Raw genomic sequence first — 14,471 nt, 5'->3', positions numbered from 1 at the left:
TGAATGCAGTGCCCATTTTCTGTAACAAACAGTAGGTTACACTTTCAAAGCAACTTGTTTTTTTTTACTTCCCATCCTCTTTGCCATCTGTCAGTAGATTTTGGTATGCAGTCTGTTAGGATTTGCTGATAAAGGTTTTTATTAAGATTTATTTAATGTGATTTTCAATCTACCACTCTTTAATCCATGTTGGAAAAAAATATTAAACAGTGACAATCCATAGCTGCCTTGTAACTAAATCACATTCACTTAGCCCAGGAAAGACTGATTTCTGTAGAACTTCTGTCTCACAAGAGCTTAGTAGTTGTCTTGTTTATTTTCTTGCTGTGGTTAAAATTGCCGCAGTAGGGGGGGAAGAAAAGAAAAATTGTTAATGCAGTTGTTTGTGTGGCTTGCCCTAGATATTATTCTTATCATTTTTTTTATCTTTTTTTTTTTTTTTTCCGTAATGAGCAGAAGCAACTGTGAAAGGAAAAAATGCTGGAAACAAACAATACAACTACAAATAAAAAAATCCTTTTCATGTGATGCAAGTCAAGGGAAAAGCCTAGCTCAATATGCTCTGGCTTCTTGACACTCAAGGTGTGATCAGAGATTACTTATCATCCACAGGAGAGTGGGAAGCAAGTTAATTAAAATTTTCCACCCTTTCAGTGAATGAAATGTCTCCCAGTTTGAGATGCATTGTTTGAACATTTCTTTTTCAGGAGAGCTCTGGCATGGTTTTTTCTACTACTGATGTTCAAATCCAGTATTTGTTAGTTAGAAAGAGCATTGTGCTTTTTTTTTTGAGGGAATAGTGTGTTTGAAATTTCATTTCTATTGTCTCTAATAATAGTAGATAAAATAATTACTCTATTAAATATAAAATGAGTACAAGATGACTCTTTTTCTCTGCACCCATCCCCCAGTGTATTGTTTGTTTAGAAGCATTTTTGCTCTGGAAAGCATTTAATATGACACCAATTAAAGGTCTGTATAACTGTGACTCCTGCTGGCACACAAATTCCACTCATCGGGTAGAATTACAGCCAATGATTCAGGAGGGGGAGGGAGAAATAATTTCATGTGGTCTTAGAAAAAGCTTCAATTATCTGTATTTGCAAGTCGGGAGTTTGAAGCCCATGTGGATTAACCTGTTTATTTTGGAGTGACTCCTTCCTCTTGTCTGTCATCTTCAAACTCAGCCAGTTGTTGGGAGTAGTCTATTCCCCAAGGACCTGGAGATGAGGTGCAGTGTCTGACTCCAGCGAAGCATTGTGGAGTTGGAGTGGGTTTGTTAAAGGGCCTGAGGAGCTCAGAGGGGGGAACACCTCTGCATCATGTACACACTTCCTGCCTCCAGACAGCCCAGCAGGCACACTGGGGTGTTGGGTACAAACACATGGGAGAAACAGGAGCTCACCTTTTTGTATCAACTGTGTAGTAGAACTCTTTAAATAAACAGGTTGTTTTTGATTTTTTTTACGTTGCCAGATTTAAAAAGAAAGCCTGTTTTTTAAGGTCTAATTGACTTAAATTTATTTTCTGGTAACTTTACCCTTTTGAATGTGCTTACCTGCTTGTTTTCTTTCTGCACCACTGGGTTGTAAAATACACCATCATCTGCTGCAGATGATGCTTAATCCTGACAAGTCAGACAGGTCCAAAGCCAGCCCTGTCTTGCTGCTCAGAGCCTTTAGGGACAGGGGTTGTGGCAGGAGTGATGGCATGTCCCTGAAACAGTTTGGCTTCTACAGCAGCCAAATGAGCTCTGCGTGGTATTGATGTCCTTCCTCATTGCCGTAATCTCCCTCTGATTTCTGACATTTGTTGCATATCCTGATGCAAGAAGAAGGTTCCCCCTGCTAATCACTCACCTAAGGCAATGAATTCAAAATAGAAATTCTCTTTACAACACAAGATGTTCCTCGGGGCACAGACAAGCTCTGCTGTGCCAGTCTTTCCTGATCTGCTTCCCTCCTCTAAATGAGTGAGCCCCTTCTGGTTTTTCCTCTGCAGACAGTTTGATGGAGGGAATGTTTTAGACAGATCCTTTTATGTGGCACCTCATGAAGAGCTTGTGATGGTGGATGCTCTGACCTTATTCTTAATCATCATGTTACATATTTTCATCTTTATTTTTTGAAGGCACTGTTGACCAATTTCATAAATCTCAGTGTGTTATTCATATGTCTTTTTGAGACATTTTATCTTAAAGGCATATAGATATGTCATGAATTTTTTATTACCCTTGGACACTCTGTTTTAAAAACTGGGAGGAGTGTGCAAATATCCGTCTTCAAGAGGGAAATGGGAGTCAAAGGAGACTCTGAATCTACCATGGTCACAGCTGCAGAGTAAGTCCTGATAGCTCCAGTGGACACAAGTTAAGGGCTATGTGGTATTGCCTCCCTCTCACAGGGTGTCTCATTCTTCTCCCATGTAGAAATTCCAGTTTGTACAGGATGATGTTTTAAAGTAGCACTACCTCTCTAAGCCCCCACAAGGTTCTGTACAGAAGTAACATTAGTAGTGTTCTCTTGCAGGCTCTTTCTGGGGTAGAGATTTTAAACATTTTCCTTTTAAGCAGGACTGATACAGCTTCTTCAGCTATTTGCACTTGTAGTCATGATCGGGTTTTTAATAGGTATAGTCAGGCAGCCATTCAGTTATAAAGATATAAGTGACCTAAATTACATTTGCTAGAAGAAAGGAACAGCTGAGATTGGAATTCACTAAAATACCTTGAAATAACTACAGCAGGATTTGGATTAGTTCTGATCAAATGACTGTTTCATTACTGTGGAATAAATGGATTTTTTGGAGCTGCAAAACTATTGTGCCTTCCCCAGTGTTGCGAATTGGCAGTTAAAACTCCTTACATGCACGTGAAACCAGTGTAGGAGCCTGAGATTTTTGGCAAATGTAATTGTTACTCCGATCAAATTTAGTTAAATTTGTCGAGACTAGTAGTTACCATTTGTCTGCTTTGTGTTTATTAAAATTAAAAACTAGTAAATATGCTGTAGCATCTATTCATTAAATTACCGGCAGTCTTGGCAATTAGACACCTCACTGGAATAATCTTTGTTGAAACCACCAGTGGTTCTTTCTGTGTGGATTGCTGGGTCTGCCATTTAGTTGAAAGGGAATGAGCAAGGCTCTGCTGGGTACATGTGCAGCAGGAGCCAGACTCCTGCAATGAAAGGCAAAGCTTTTCGTCTCGCCCACAGATTTCCTGATTCAAAATAAGAAGGCAGCGATGCGTATTTGCGGGCGATAAAAGGAACAGACTCATATTTTTTGCTGCTGTTGTTGGCTATTCTCCTTTTGATCCATCATGGCAGAGTAGCGCGACTGATTTCAGTGCAGATATTCAGGATGTGCTGAAGCTTAGACAAGTGCAGAATCTGAGCAAAGCAATGCTGTCATTTATTAACTACTTGAACATAATTTTCCTCCGGAGGAGATAATTGATAACATACAATGAATTAATCTGGAATGATCTAAAGCTAGATGGATGAGTCAGGCAGTGTAAGAACAAGATCACAGATGTTTACCATTTTAAACAAACTGCTTTAACAGTTTGGGATGTATGGGCGGTCGGTCATTTGTCTCATGTTTTTGAACGTTTTCCTTCCTGCCTAGCTGAACATAAAACACGACCCACTTCAGTGCAAAACCCCTTTCTGCCTCTGAGAAAACCCACACATGTATTTTTTCTCGGGCTTTTTTTTGGTGTCAAGCTAAATGTCGCACTCCAAGTGATGATGCCAACTGTTGCTTTTCCTTCCCCAGGGAGTTGAAGTGCAGACAGATTACGTTCCGCTGCTGAATTCCCTTGCCATGTACGGCTGGCAGCTGACGTGCGTGCTTCCTACTCCCATTGTGAAGACAAACAGGTAGGGAGGGGTGGGTGCTGCCATTTGGCCAAGGCCATTGCTGTACAAGCACCGCAGTCTGCACAAGCAATTCCCTGTGCAGGCAGTGTGGATTTCCTTGCAAAGCCTGCTGCAGCTGTTCTCGGGGTTTTCCGAGCATCACAAGTCACATGTGGCAGGAAGCACATGTCTGGTGGGCAGAAAGACTGCAAGGTGGCAATGTGGTTTCTGCGTGAATTTTCTGGGTGTTGTTTCTGCCTCTCTGTAAACTCCATGACTGTTAAATTCCTGCTCTGGATCTTCCAGTAACATCCTTTAGAGGAAAGACAAAATGTGTGATAATGTTTGGAGTGAGATGTTGTCTAGCTGAAGAAAAGTAATTTTAATCTAAATAGATGTCAGTCTAATGCTGCTGATACAGTCTAGCTGAGCAGAACCCTGTGAGATTAGTGTGTCACTGCTCTAGTAGCTTTGTGTGCAGATATAATAATACTCTGGTCTACTTGTTATTATTTATATTCTGTGTTTTTAAATATAAATGCAAATCACTTAAAAATAATCTTCATAACTGGTGAAAAACAATCATACCACTTATTAATCATGAAGATGGTGCTTTCTGAATTTTCACTGGTCAGGAATATATTTGTATGTATATATAGACCAATATAATCAGTCACGATTTTCTATCTTAAAAGAGTAAAAATATGCCCAGTTCTTTATGAGATTTGGATGAAGACTACTCCTACACGCAAAAACCTAAAAAGTAAAAGGCCATCTGTGTTGAGGGAAAAACTGTATTTAAGTTTTGCATAAATGTTTAAATATAAGAATGAATCGAAAATCACAGTTATGATTCGTAATCCCTGACTCTTAAGGATATATATATATATATATAATTTTCTTTCTCTTCCAGCTTTCTGTATCCCACTAATACCTTGAGTAACAGAGGTCAGTGCAGAAGGGCACCCATCTAGTGGTTGTTCCTCCTGCCATGCTGATCTACAAGGAGCACCCAGCCCCATTCCAGATCACTGCCCCAGGAGGGAGGGCAAGAGGGAAGGAACGCTCTAATGTTGCTGAGACACAGGCACTGGGACTCTTGGGGTTCTTCCTTTTTGTTCCAAACAATTTATTCTGTATTTACACGCTAATGCTAAAACATTCAGCAAAATTGTGTCACAGGATGACAGGCTCTATCAGTCTGAACATTCCACTCTCCCTGCCCCCCAAAATACCAGACTGCTCAGAGACACCAGGGACAAGCAATGTGAGGATCATTCTTCATTTTGTTCTTCTTTGACCTGCAGAAATAAATGACTGAGATGGATTTTCACTTTGAATGATGCTGGATGTGAATTTAATTCATTCTCAGGAGTGTGCATTTGTTTCTTTTCAGGGAGGGGAATTTATCTACAAAGCAAATTGTGTTTCTTCAGAGACCGTCTTTGCCCCAGAAAGCAAAGAAGAAAGAATCTAAGGTAAATAACCTTGACTTTCTGGTTTCTTTGGGTTTTGCTGGTGGTATTTTTATATTGAAATTGATTTCCCATAGAAGTAAAATGGCTTCTTCAATGTTTCTGTGATACAGTAAAGAGACACAAGGAATGGAACTGTTCAAATGAAAGAAACAAAAAATGCTCAAATGATGTCAAAGCTCTTAGATTTCATTCTCTGTTGAACTCACAGCAGCATAAGAAATGCAGATTTTTCTTAATTTAAACCAACCTTCATTTAGACCTAAAATTCTCTCATTTTCAGTACCTGTAATGTGGAACCAACACTATTTTCTCTCACCCATTTCCTGTATTTTCTGTTTAAACTGCTCTCTGTCTCTCTGTTTTGGTAGAACCTGGCACAATGTAGGCCTGATCTTGGCTGGTGTTTCTATTGTATGAATATTAATGAATTTTGCTGCAATTTAACCAAGAAAAGCCTCTAGAATCCAGCTAAATTAGCCAAAGACATAGTGACAGCTAATGGTGTATGGATGTGGATGCCTGTATGTATTCCCACTTCCATTTTTAAACACATAGCTGCGGGAACCCCTGCCCAAACCTGGCATGTCGTACAGCTGGAGAGAGAAATACAGGGACTAGAAACTGAGAAAGTGATGGCCTTCCTACAGTGGTGAAATTTGCCTTGCCCTTTCAGTATGCAAGGGATCAGGAAAGCCAGATGAAAAGATCTCTGGAACCACGTGACAATGAGGTTGCCGACTAATGCAGCCTCGTTTTTGTTCTGGCTCTGTGGGCTTTGGTGGGTGCTGCCAGCCCAAAGTCACCTGCAGGAGTGGGCGCTTGAGGCCATGCAGAGCTGAGCTGCAGCAGGAGATCAGAAATGCTGAGCGGAGCTGAGCACCAGGAGCATTTTACCCAACAGTTTAGATAACTGCAGATAGTTTACATCTGTGAAGCCCTCACTATTTTGGAGCCTGGTTCTTTGAAAGTTGTCCTTTTGATACAGTGCAGACCAGGGGAGTGTTTGAACTGACTGAAGCAGGAGACAACTACTGGGAGTGTGACTGATTTAGGATTTACCCTCTCTCATTAGCAAAGCTGGAGTCCAGAATATTGTGTGAACTTGTTACAAAGCCCATTTTTTCCTTGTTTTCTCTCTTTGTTTTCAGGTGATTAAAGGGATCTTGGGATGAGTGTTAAGATTGCCTGTATTTGGTCATTCTTTTCCTACCACTGTGTGTGGTTTTAGTGGAAGGGATGGGAACCCATATGTGGCTGTTCATCCCCAAATAGAGAAAGAAGTATGATGCTGATTTCTTGTATTACAATAACACATACATACCATCCAGATGACTGAAAACTTTGTTTAAGTTTTTTTCATTCCGGGTTATAAAAACTTACTTAACAATGTCTGGTTGACAAAACAAAGGACTCACTCCTTGGCAGTGTTAAATATACAAGGCATATTTGAGGGCAAGAATCACTACAGCACATTTTCATACCAAAGGTCAAGGAAGGATGACATACCTTGATTACAGTTCTGTAAAGGGATGTAAGACTGGTTCAATGTCTGTAAGTTGTTGTTGTGTCACATCAAAGATGCCAACCCAAGCATTTGATTAAAAGTTGCTGAATATGTTGCACATATAACCTCCCAGGCACTCAGGGGTTTTTTTAACTTAAACTATGGCATGTCTAAAATGTTTATAGCTAACCATCAGAGGAGGGAAATTGGATGATAACATTAAAAGGATATTGCATTCATGGAAAATGTTCTATCATATCTTTGCACATCAACGAACTGTTGTTTAAGGTAGTCAGAGGAACAGAAACGGAAATATTCAAGGAGTGGTACAGCTTCTCTCTTCAGTGCAAAGTACTTCTATTAGTGTAATATTCAATCAAGGATGAGGTAATTGTGTTCATTCACTTCATACAAAACTGATGCTTATTTTAGCAGAAACTGGGTGAATGCATTTTGGTGAAATAACGGTGTAAGTACCTGACTAAGTACCCTTAAACACACACACACACACACACACACACGAAACCTCCTACAGCTTATCACTTTTAGGGCCCTGATCTTAACCTTCTGTCAAAGAAAGCTTTGAGTTAAGTGGAGTAGTGGGTGCCCAGAACTTCTGCAAATCAAAGAAGAAAAGACTCAGGTGTCTGAATTTTAAACAGCTGAGCTCAACGACTGAGATGTTATCATTCCTCTTTCTCTAAATTGCAGTGTTATTGAAGTGAAAGATAACTTCCTGTAAGTAAAACCGAGAACAGTTATGTGAAAGCCAATTTCTTTCTTTTTTTCCCCCCTTCTCCTTTTACATTAAGTTCTGGCTACCAGGAGGAAAGAACATAGTTCCAGCTTTGTAATCTAATAATAAGTTTTGAATGGCTTTTTGATTAAGGAATAAATAGCTAGATCAAGAAATTTATGAATACAAAATCTTTTGGCCAGCCTCAGCACAGACCCAATTTCACTGGAGAAAATGGCTTTTCTGAACATGGCTGGGTTTGCTGAATGTCCTATTTATGCCATTCAAATACTGCCTCCTAACCCATTCCTGAGCTTCCATCAGCAAATGACACTGCTGCAAAAATGGTTGTGCACATTCAGAGGTACTTAGCAAACTTGTGTAGGATGGCTTAGCAGTCCAGAAGACGCCTTGAAGTTGGTAAGGGGACTGGAGCACCTCTCCTCTGAAGACAAGCTGACAAAGTTGGGGCTGTTCATCTTGGAGAAGAAAAGGTTGCATAGAGGAGACTTCACAGCAGCCTTCCAGTATCTGAAGGGGGCCTGCAGAGACGTCTCAAAGGGACTCTTCACCAGGAAATGTAGTGATAGGGCAAGGAGTAATGGCTTCAGACTGAAAGGGGGCATGTTTAGATGGTAGAAAGAAATTCTTTACTGTGAGGGTGGTGAAACACTGGCACAGGTTGTCCAGAGAAGCTGTGGGTGCCCCCCCCCCGGCAGTGTTGAAGGCCAGGTTGGATGGAACTTGGAGCAACATGGTCTTCTAGGAGGAGTCTCTGCCTGTATCTGCAGGGTATTTGGAACTAGTTTACCTTATGGTCCTTTCAATTCAAACCATTCTGTGATTCTGTGACTGGTCTGGCTTTCCTTGGGAAACTTGATTTTTTTGACAAAGGAAGCAGATATAATAGTGATATATTTGTCAGTCTTTATATACATTATACCTGTCAAGTTAGTATTACAAGGTACTGCTAGTTCCCTTTTTGTTTTTTAATAGTAGTTAAAACAGTTCTGAAATGCCAGGTCCTGTGGGAGTGCTGCAAGTAGCAGCCTCGCTTTTTCATCAAAAGACATTCATACAGATGGTTCAGAATGTTTTACTGTTTGGGTATGGTCGTGGGTGTGGTGTTAGCTCTGCTGTTAACCTGGTGAAAAGCACTGGAATAATGCCAGAGGATTGCTTCTGTCTGCACTTATGCAGCTTTGCATATCCTTCCCTTCCACACAGTGTAGAGAGGAACCCATCAGGCACTTGCAACAGCAGAAGCAGAAAGCATCGAGCTCTCCTTCCTCTGTGAAACAAAGATATCTGTGTGGACAGAAATCATTTTAGGCCATCTGATTTGTTCAGGCAACTTCTTTTAATCTTGGGTCTTTTCTGGTCAAGCCCTTTCGTCTTTGAATTAAAATTAACTAATCAAAACATGTCTACTCAGGATAGTAAATGTCCATGTGAGATTGCCTCTAATGGTCTTTAACATTTGGATCCCTTCTTTGTAGTTTCACTGGAGGTTCTCCAAAGAAGACATGCACAGCAGAAAAATGAAGAATTCCACAAAGGCTAAATTAAGTACTAGGGAGAAGCAAAGGGCACAGGAAAAGCAAGAATTTGAAGTCACAGAGAACACGAGAAACTTAGAAGCACAAATGTCAAGAGCAGCCAAGCCTGATCCAGAACAGCAGCCAGATGATGTCATAGACTTGAGAGATGAGGTAGCCGGCACCAACGACAGAGGTGCCCACCACGACGGAGCGGCAGTGGAGACGTGTCCTGCCAGCTGTGACACTGGTGACAATGCTGGGCAGGTCTGCCTCAGCCAGAGCGTGCCTGACTGCCCCGTGGGGGAGGCTGCTGAGGGTGGGGGCTGCGCGCCAGGGCTGGACAGCTGCAGCGGCAGCGACGGGGCAGCACTGGACATGGACTGCTCCTGTGAATAAGACCTACTTTTTGGGAACCCTGTGAGTGGCTGATACTTCACCAAGACAAAAGAACAGATTTTGATAATCTCCGCCACTAACTCCATTGCTCAACTCAGCATTTATTTTGCATTTCTTTGACTTACTTTGTTCCTTAGCACTCTGGTATCTTTAATGTTTTAAATATCTACAGGGCCCAGGCTTTTCAGCCCACAGAAACCGCAAAATTCCTTTCACTATACGTAGTGGGAAATGCTCTCCTAGAGCTACACTTTAATTTAAAAAGTAGGGAGGAACAGAAATCATACTTTTTTCCATGACCAACCTTAGCAAGCCAGCTTTGAGCCTGGGTCAGGGCAAGCGTTTGTTCGATCAGATTTTACTATGTAGTACTTTCTTGTTCACGTAGCTTTTCTGGAGAAGTTATTATGCCAGATGTTATTTTGTCACTAGGCTTGTAGTGTCATAAACATGATATTTGGACTTCAAGAGGTTGAAACTGAAGTTGGAAAGCTTAGATAAGATGGCTGTTATCTATACCTTTCTCCAGAAGCACACTCACTGATGATACTCTCTTCTGAATTTTATTAACCCTTACAGATCTTTAAGCAGTAAGAAAATTGTGTACCTGTTCAGGCACAGTGGGTAAACAAACCCCGCGGTGAATTTGTGAGGTGGATGATTCCAATACAATTTGGTCTTTTCCAATCAACAGTTCATCAGCAGCTGTGGGGGCTTCAGAAGACAGAAAAAAAGGAAACGAAAAGGCAGGTAAAAAGTACTTCTGTCAGTGGTTATCCTCACTAAAATTGGAATTAGATGTTATCTCCTGACCTTTTCCAGGTGGTTTTGCATCACTTCCTCGCTGTTATGAAATACCTTGTGGTAAAGAACTGAAATTGTACACAGGGGTCTGTGGCCAACAAATGTCACTAAATGACCTTCCAAAATGAAAATACTCTAACAGACAGTTTTTTTCATACAAGTAACCATATTTTGGGACTGATACCTAATGGAATTCTGTAAAATTACGAACATTTTTTATGTTAGAAGCTACATAAAAATATTTACAAGTGAATGTACATGTAATATAGTTTCTGTGCCAATGTTCTCCAAGTACTTCAGTATTTTTACAAATGTAGGAAGGAGTGGTTTCTCTCTTCTTAGCCACCTTCATTCTTACTTAGAAGTGGTCAAGTAATCTGGTAACAAGGTGAGAAAAACATTGTAATTTCCCCTGCTTTTCTTGTTTTAAAGCAAGAGGTAGAGCTCTGTAAGTGATTAGCTGTTTTTTTCCCTTGACTGATTTGTGCTTGATAATTTTCCTTAGTCGTCAAATCAAAATGCTGTACAAAGGACTATGTTCTGTATCAGATGTGCACCTAGAGTGGTTCGGAAGCATCTTTCATGCCTATAAATTACTCAGTTGGCAGAACATTGCAGAGAAGGGAAAAATTACATCACTTAAATATTCATTTAGTTGGGATGAAGGCACTCAAGTTTAAACCATTTGATTTCACACACACGAAGCACAGTGGTAGTTTTGTCATTGATTAAAGAGTGTTTTATTTTGAATTTAGTGCTTTAACCACAGGACTGTAAGTAACTTCAGTTTCTGATGCTATTTTTCAACTGTTTATTTGGTATTTTGAGATTACACTGGGGTTCCAATAGCCTCAGAAATACATTGCTGCAGTTGTTCTGCTTAAATACAAGGTCTCTCCTTTGTACAATTTTAAGTTCCTGTTCACAGATTTTATTAGCGTAAGATCCTTTTACTGACTGTTTCTTTCTCAAGGACCAGCTTTGTATTAATCTTGTTTAAAAATTCACTATACTTAATGAACGTTTTGCTAGTAGAAAGTGTTGCAGCAGTAAGACACCTCCAAATACTTTTTAATAGAAAACGTTTATTGGATTGCAATTTGACCTTGTTTAACTGAATCCCAACTGCTTACAAAACTAAAGAGAAATAAAGGTCATGAGGAGATTCCTTATTTGTGGTGTGTGCACAAATGCCAGTTATTCATCCCCAAAAGGAGGAACTCAGTTCTCTTAAGTGGTGATGAGGGGAAGCTCCTTACTACTGAATTAGCAGTAGTTACTGGTGCTACAGAACTGGCTACTTGGTTTTCCTTTCCCAGCAGGGCATGGAAGGGCCTGTGGGGAAGTTACACTTGTGTAAATGAAGGCTTGATTTAAAACTTTGTTCCTGTAAAAGCTGGGTTACAGTTGGGAAGAGCAGAAGAGAACTTGAATGTTTTTTTCAGTTTCAAAAGGACAGCTGGTTTGGGGCTTATGATCTCATAATCAGTTCCAACTTGTGATGTTGAATTACTCTGAGCTGGTTCAGCTATCTCAACTTGTGTGCGTGCTTGTGCTGTGCCCTGTCCCAAGGAGAGTCAGAGAGCTAAATCATCTCCCAGACAGATGATCCAGATGTGATCAGGGCTGGGGAAGGCAGGTCTGCGGTGCACCAGCAAGGCTCCACAGTTATTACCTGGTTTTTATCTCAGATGCTTTTGCCATTTTGGTCTGAAAAAGCAGGACCACCAGAGTGACCAGGGAAGTGAAAGACAGCAGTCAGCAAGTGGTCATCTGAACAAGCCACCAGATGTTTACACAGGAAAAGTTCAAAGGAGAAAATCCAGCTGAGGCATTGGAATGGGCTGCCCAGGGCAGTGGTGGAGAGGCAAATGGTGGAGGTGGAGTCACTGTCCCTGGAGGTGTTTAAGAAAAGACTGGGTGAGGCAAATGAGGAATGTCAAAGAGTAGTGGCTGAATTAAATGAAAGATGGAAAAGGGTTTTTTAAATTGTAACAAACAGTGGGGAGCAGGGGCAGAGGGATACAACTGTGATGGGTACCGTGTCCAAATTTTTGAAGCATCATAATGAAAATAACTATGTTGAGAGTGGTTAAGTGCACAAATGATGGGACTGGTCCCTCAGCTTGCATTATCATTATTATGCAATCTTTGATTATTAGACCTGTACACTTGAAAACAGTATAAATGAAATAGCCCAAAGTAGCTTTAATATATGCGTGGAAATGAAGCTAAGTGCAAAACAATATACCCATTCCTCCCTAATTTGGTTCTTCTGTCAGCCTTGATTTCTGAGGTGAGCAGAGGAAGAGCTCTGCATTTAGATATCCTGCTTTTTCTTTGTAGTTGCTGTGACTCTACATTTGCCTCAGGGAGCCAATTATAGGGCAGAAATGAAGCATGATCAGCCTTTCATGCAGGGTTTTCATCTTCCCAGAACTGAAGAGTATAAGAAGAGCAGATACTAATTTCTTGCTGATAAATATTTCTCAAGTATGTTTCTCTAAGTATGAGGAATGCCAGCAAACAACACGCCTATGAATTGTAGTTGTAGACACAGTTCATATGTCTCTGAGGTTGTTAGTGGAGATGTGCTTTTGGCTTTAAAAGGTGATCCTTGCCAAAGCCTCCATCCTCAGGAAGGTGCCTGTGGTGCTGGATGTGGCAGCTGACTCTAATCAGTACCTTGCCTATACATTGAAAGGGGAAAAAAGGCTTTTCAGTTTTAAGTGCTTTTTGTTACATACTTACAAAAGCACCCTACTAACTAAAATGATGTAATGGTAACTGAACAGCCACTCTTTTTCCAGCAAATTGATGCAAATACTATAGGAATATTTGATACTTACTGTACCAGATGAGCACACTGCAAGCTGGTATAGTATGTGTCACAGGGAGAAAGTTTAATAAGGCTGCAACGCCAGGTAACTCATAAACCACCTCCTTAAGTTCAAATATGAATGTATAGATGGACACATCTTGCACTCCTCATCCTTTATTGCAAAAAAAAAAATATAAAAAAATAAAAGCATCAGTCTACTTTTTCTCCTTCAGTAGCTCCTTAGCTGATGGCACAAGTGTAAGAAGAATAAACATTTTCTAAGATGACAAGATGCACCAAAGTGGTGAGAATATTTCTCCAACTCAATAGCAGCTGAACAGCAGGGGCTGCTCTCTGTTCCTGCCAGAGCAGGCCAATATAATGTTTATTGAATTATTTGTAGACCATGTGTTTATATGGGTTAATGTTTCTGGGATGTTATTTTTATCTTCAATTATGGCAGAGTCAGATCCAATAGCAGACTTTAAGGTGAAACTGACATCTCACTAAAAGACTGCAAAACTCTTTAGAAAGAGACTTCCAAAAGATTCTTAAGTGTCAACAGGAAAAGGCTGTGGAGGAAGGGGATGTCAACAGCTTTACGGATTTCTTGGCTAAGAAATGGCATTTATTACCAGGTAAGAAAGGACTTCTTGCTCACAGTACCAGAGGTTACCACTGTTTGGGGGGCGGAGGGCATGAAATAATTATTCTTGTCCATGTGTCAGGGCAGTGTACGTGTGTTTCGTCCTGCTCTTCAAGCGGGTGAGCCCACACAATTACAGAGATGTGTCCTTGCCCCACAGCACTCAGGTTGAGTGTAACAGGGGATGACAGAAGGAGGTTAGAGGGAAAAGAGGATGATAACAGAAGCAAAGGTTTCAAAATGCCTTTTGTTAAATGGACATTTTGGTACAGGTCTGAGGAGTGTTTGTGAAAGACATGTAATTTGGGCTGCAGAAAGCCCTCTGCATTAAGGGAAGAAAATGGTGTACCAGTTTATAATTCATGAAATTATTTAGAAGTTGTAAGAAAAACAATATTTAAACGATTTTTAGAATCTTTTTATCATGACACTTAAAATACAGATGAGCCTAGTGTGTGGCTATTTTAGGGCACCAGTACTTCCTGATAGCAGTGTATTGCACATTCCTAGGAAAACCCTGCTTCTTTCGAACATCAAGCTCTGACATGTCAGCTGCAATCTCTGTGAACACAAAACCCCCTTGGTGTTATTTTTTGTGACAAGCACGCTGTCCTATTTACATTCTAGAGTGAACTAACAAGGAAGCATTCATTGAAATAGGGGTACTCAGAAGGAATCTTCC

General features: G+C 40.6%; 1 protein-coding gene across 3 annotated transcripts in view; it reads left to right on the top strand.

Moving 5' to 3' along the window:
- Positions 1–11,494, top strand: part of RFTN1 (raftlin, lipid raft linker 1) — a 97,072-nt gene extending 85,578 nt beyond the window's left edge. For all 3 annotated transcript variants that reach the window (XM_015617407.2, XM_015617408.3, XM_015617406.3), the window contains exons 8-10: positions 3,781–3,884; positions 5,260–5,341; positions 9,081–11,494. In XM_015617407.2, the coding sequence (XP_015472893.1) occupies positions 3,781–3,884; positions 5,260–5,341; positions 9,081–9,518 (624 nt within the window). In that variant the 3' untranslated portion in view covers positions 9,519–11,494. The remainder of the gene's footprint in view (positions 1–3,780; positions 3,885–5,259; positions 5,342–9,080) is intronic.
- The last annotated feature ends 2,977 nt before the right edge of the window (positions 11,495–14,471 follow it).

Source organism: Parus major, chromosome 2, assembly GCF_001522545.3.
Source record: "Parus major isolate Abel chromosome 2, Parus_major1.1, whole genome shotgun sequence".
NCBI classification, from domain to species: Eukaryota; Metazoa; Chordata; class Aves; order Passeriformes; family Paridae; genus Parus; species Parus major.
The sequence above is the reverse complement of the archived record's forward strand: the minus strand, read 5'-3'. Positions and strand labels throughout refer to the sequence as shown.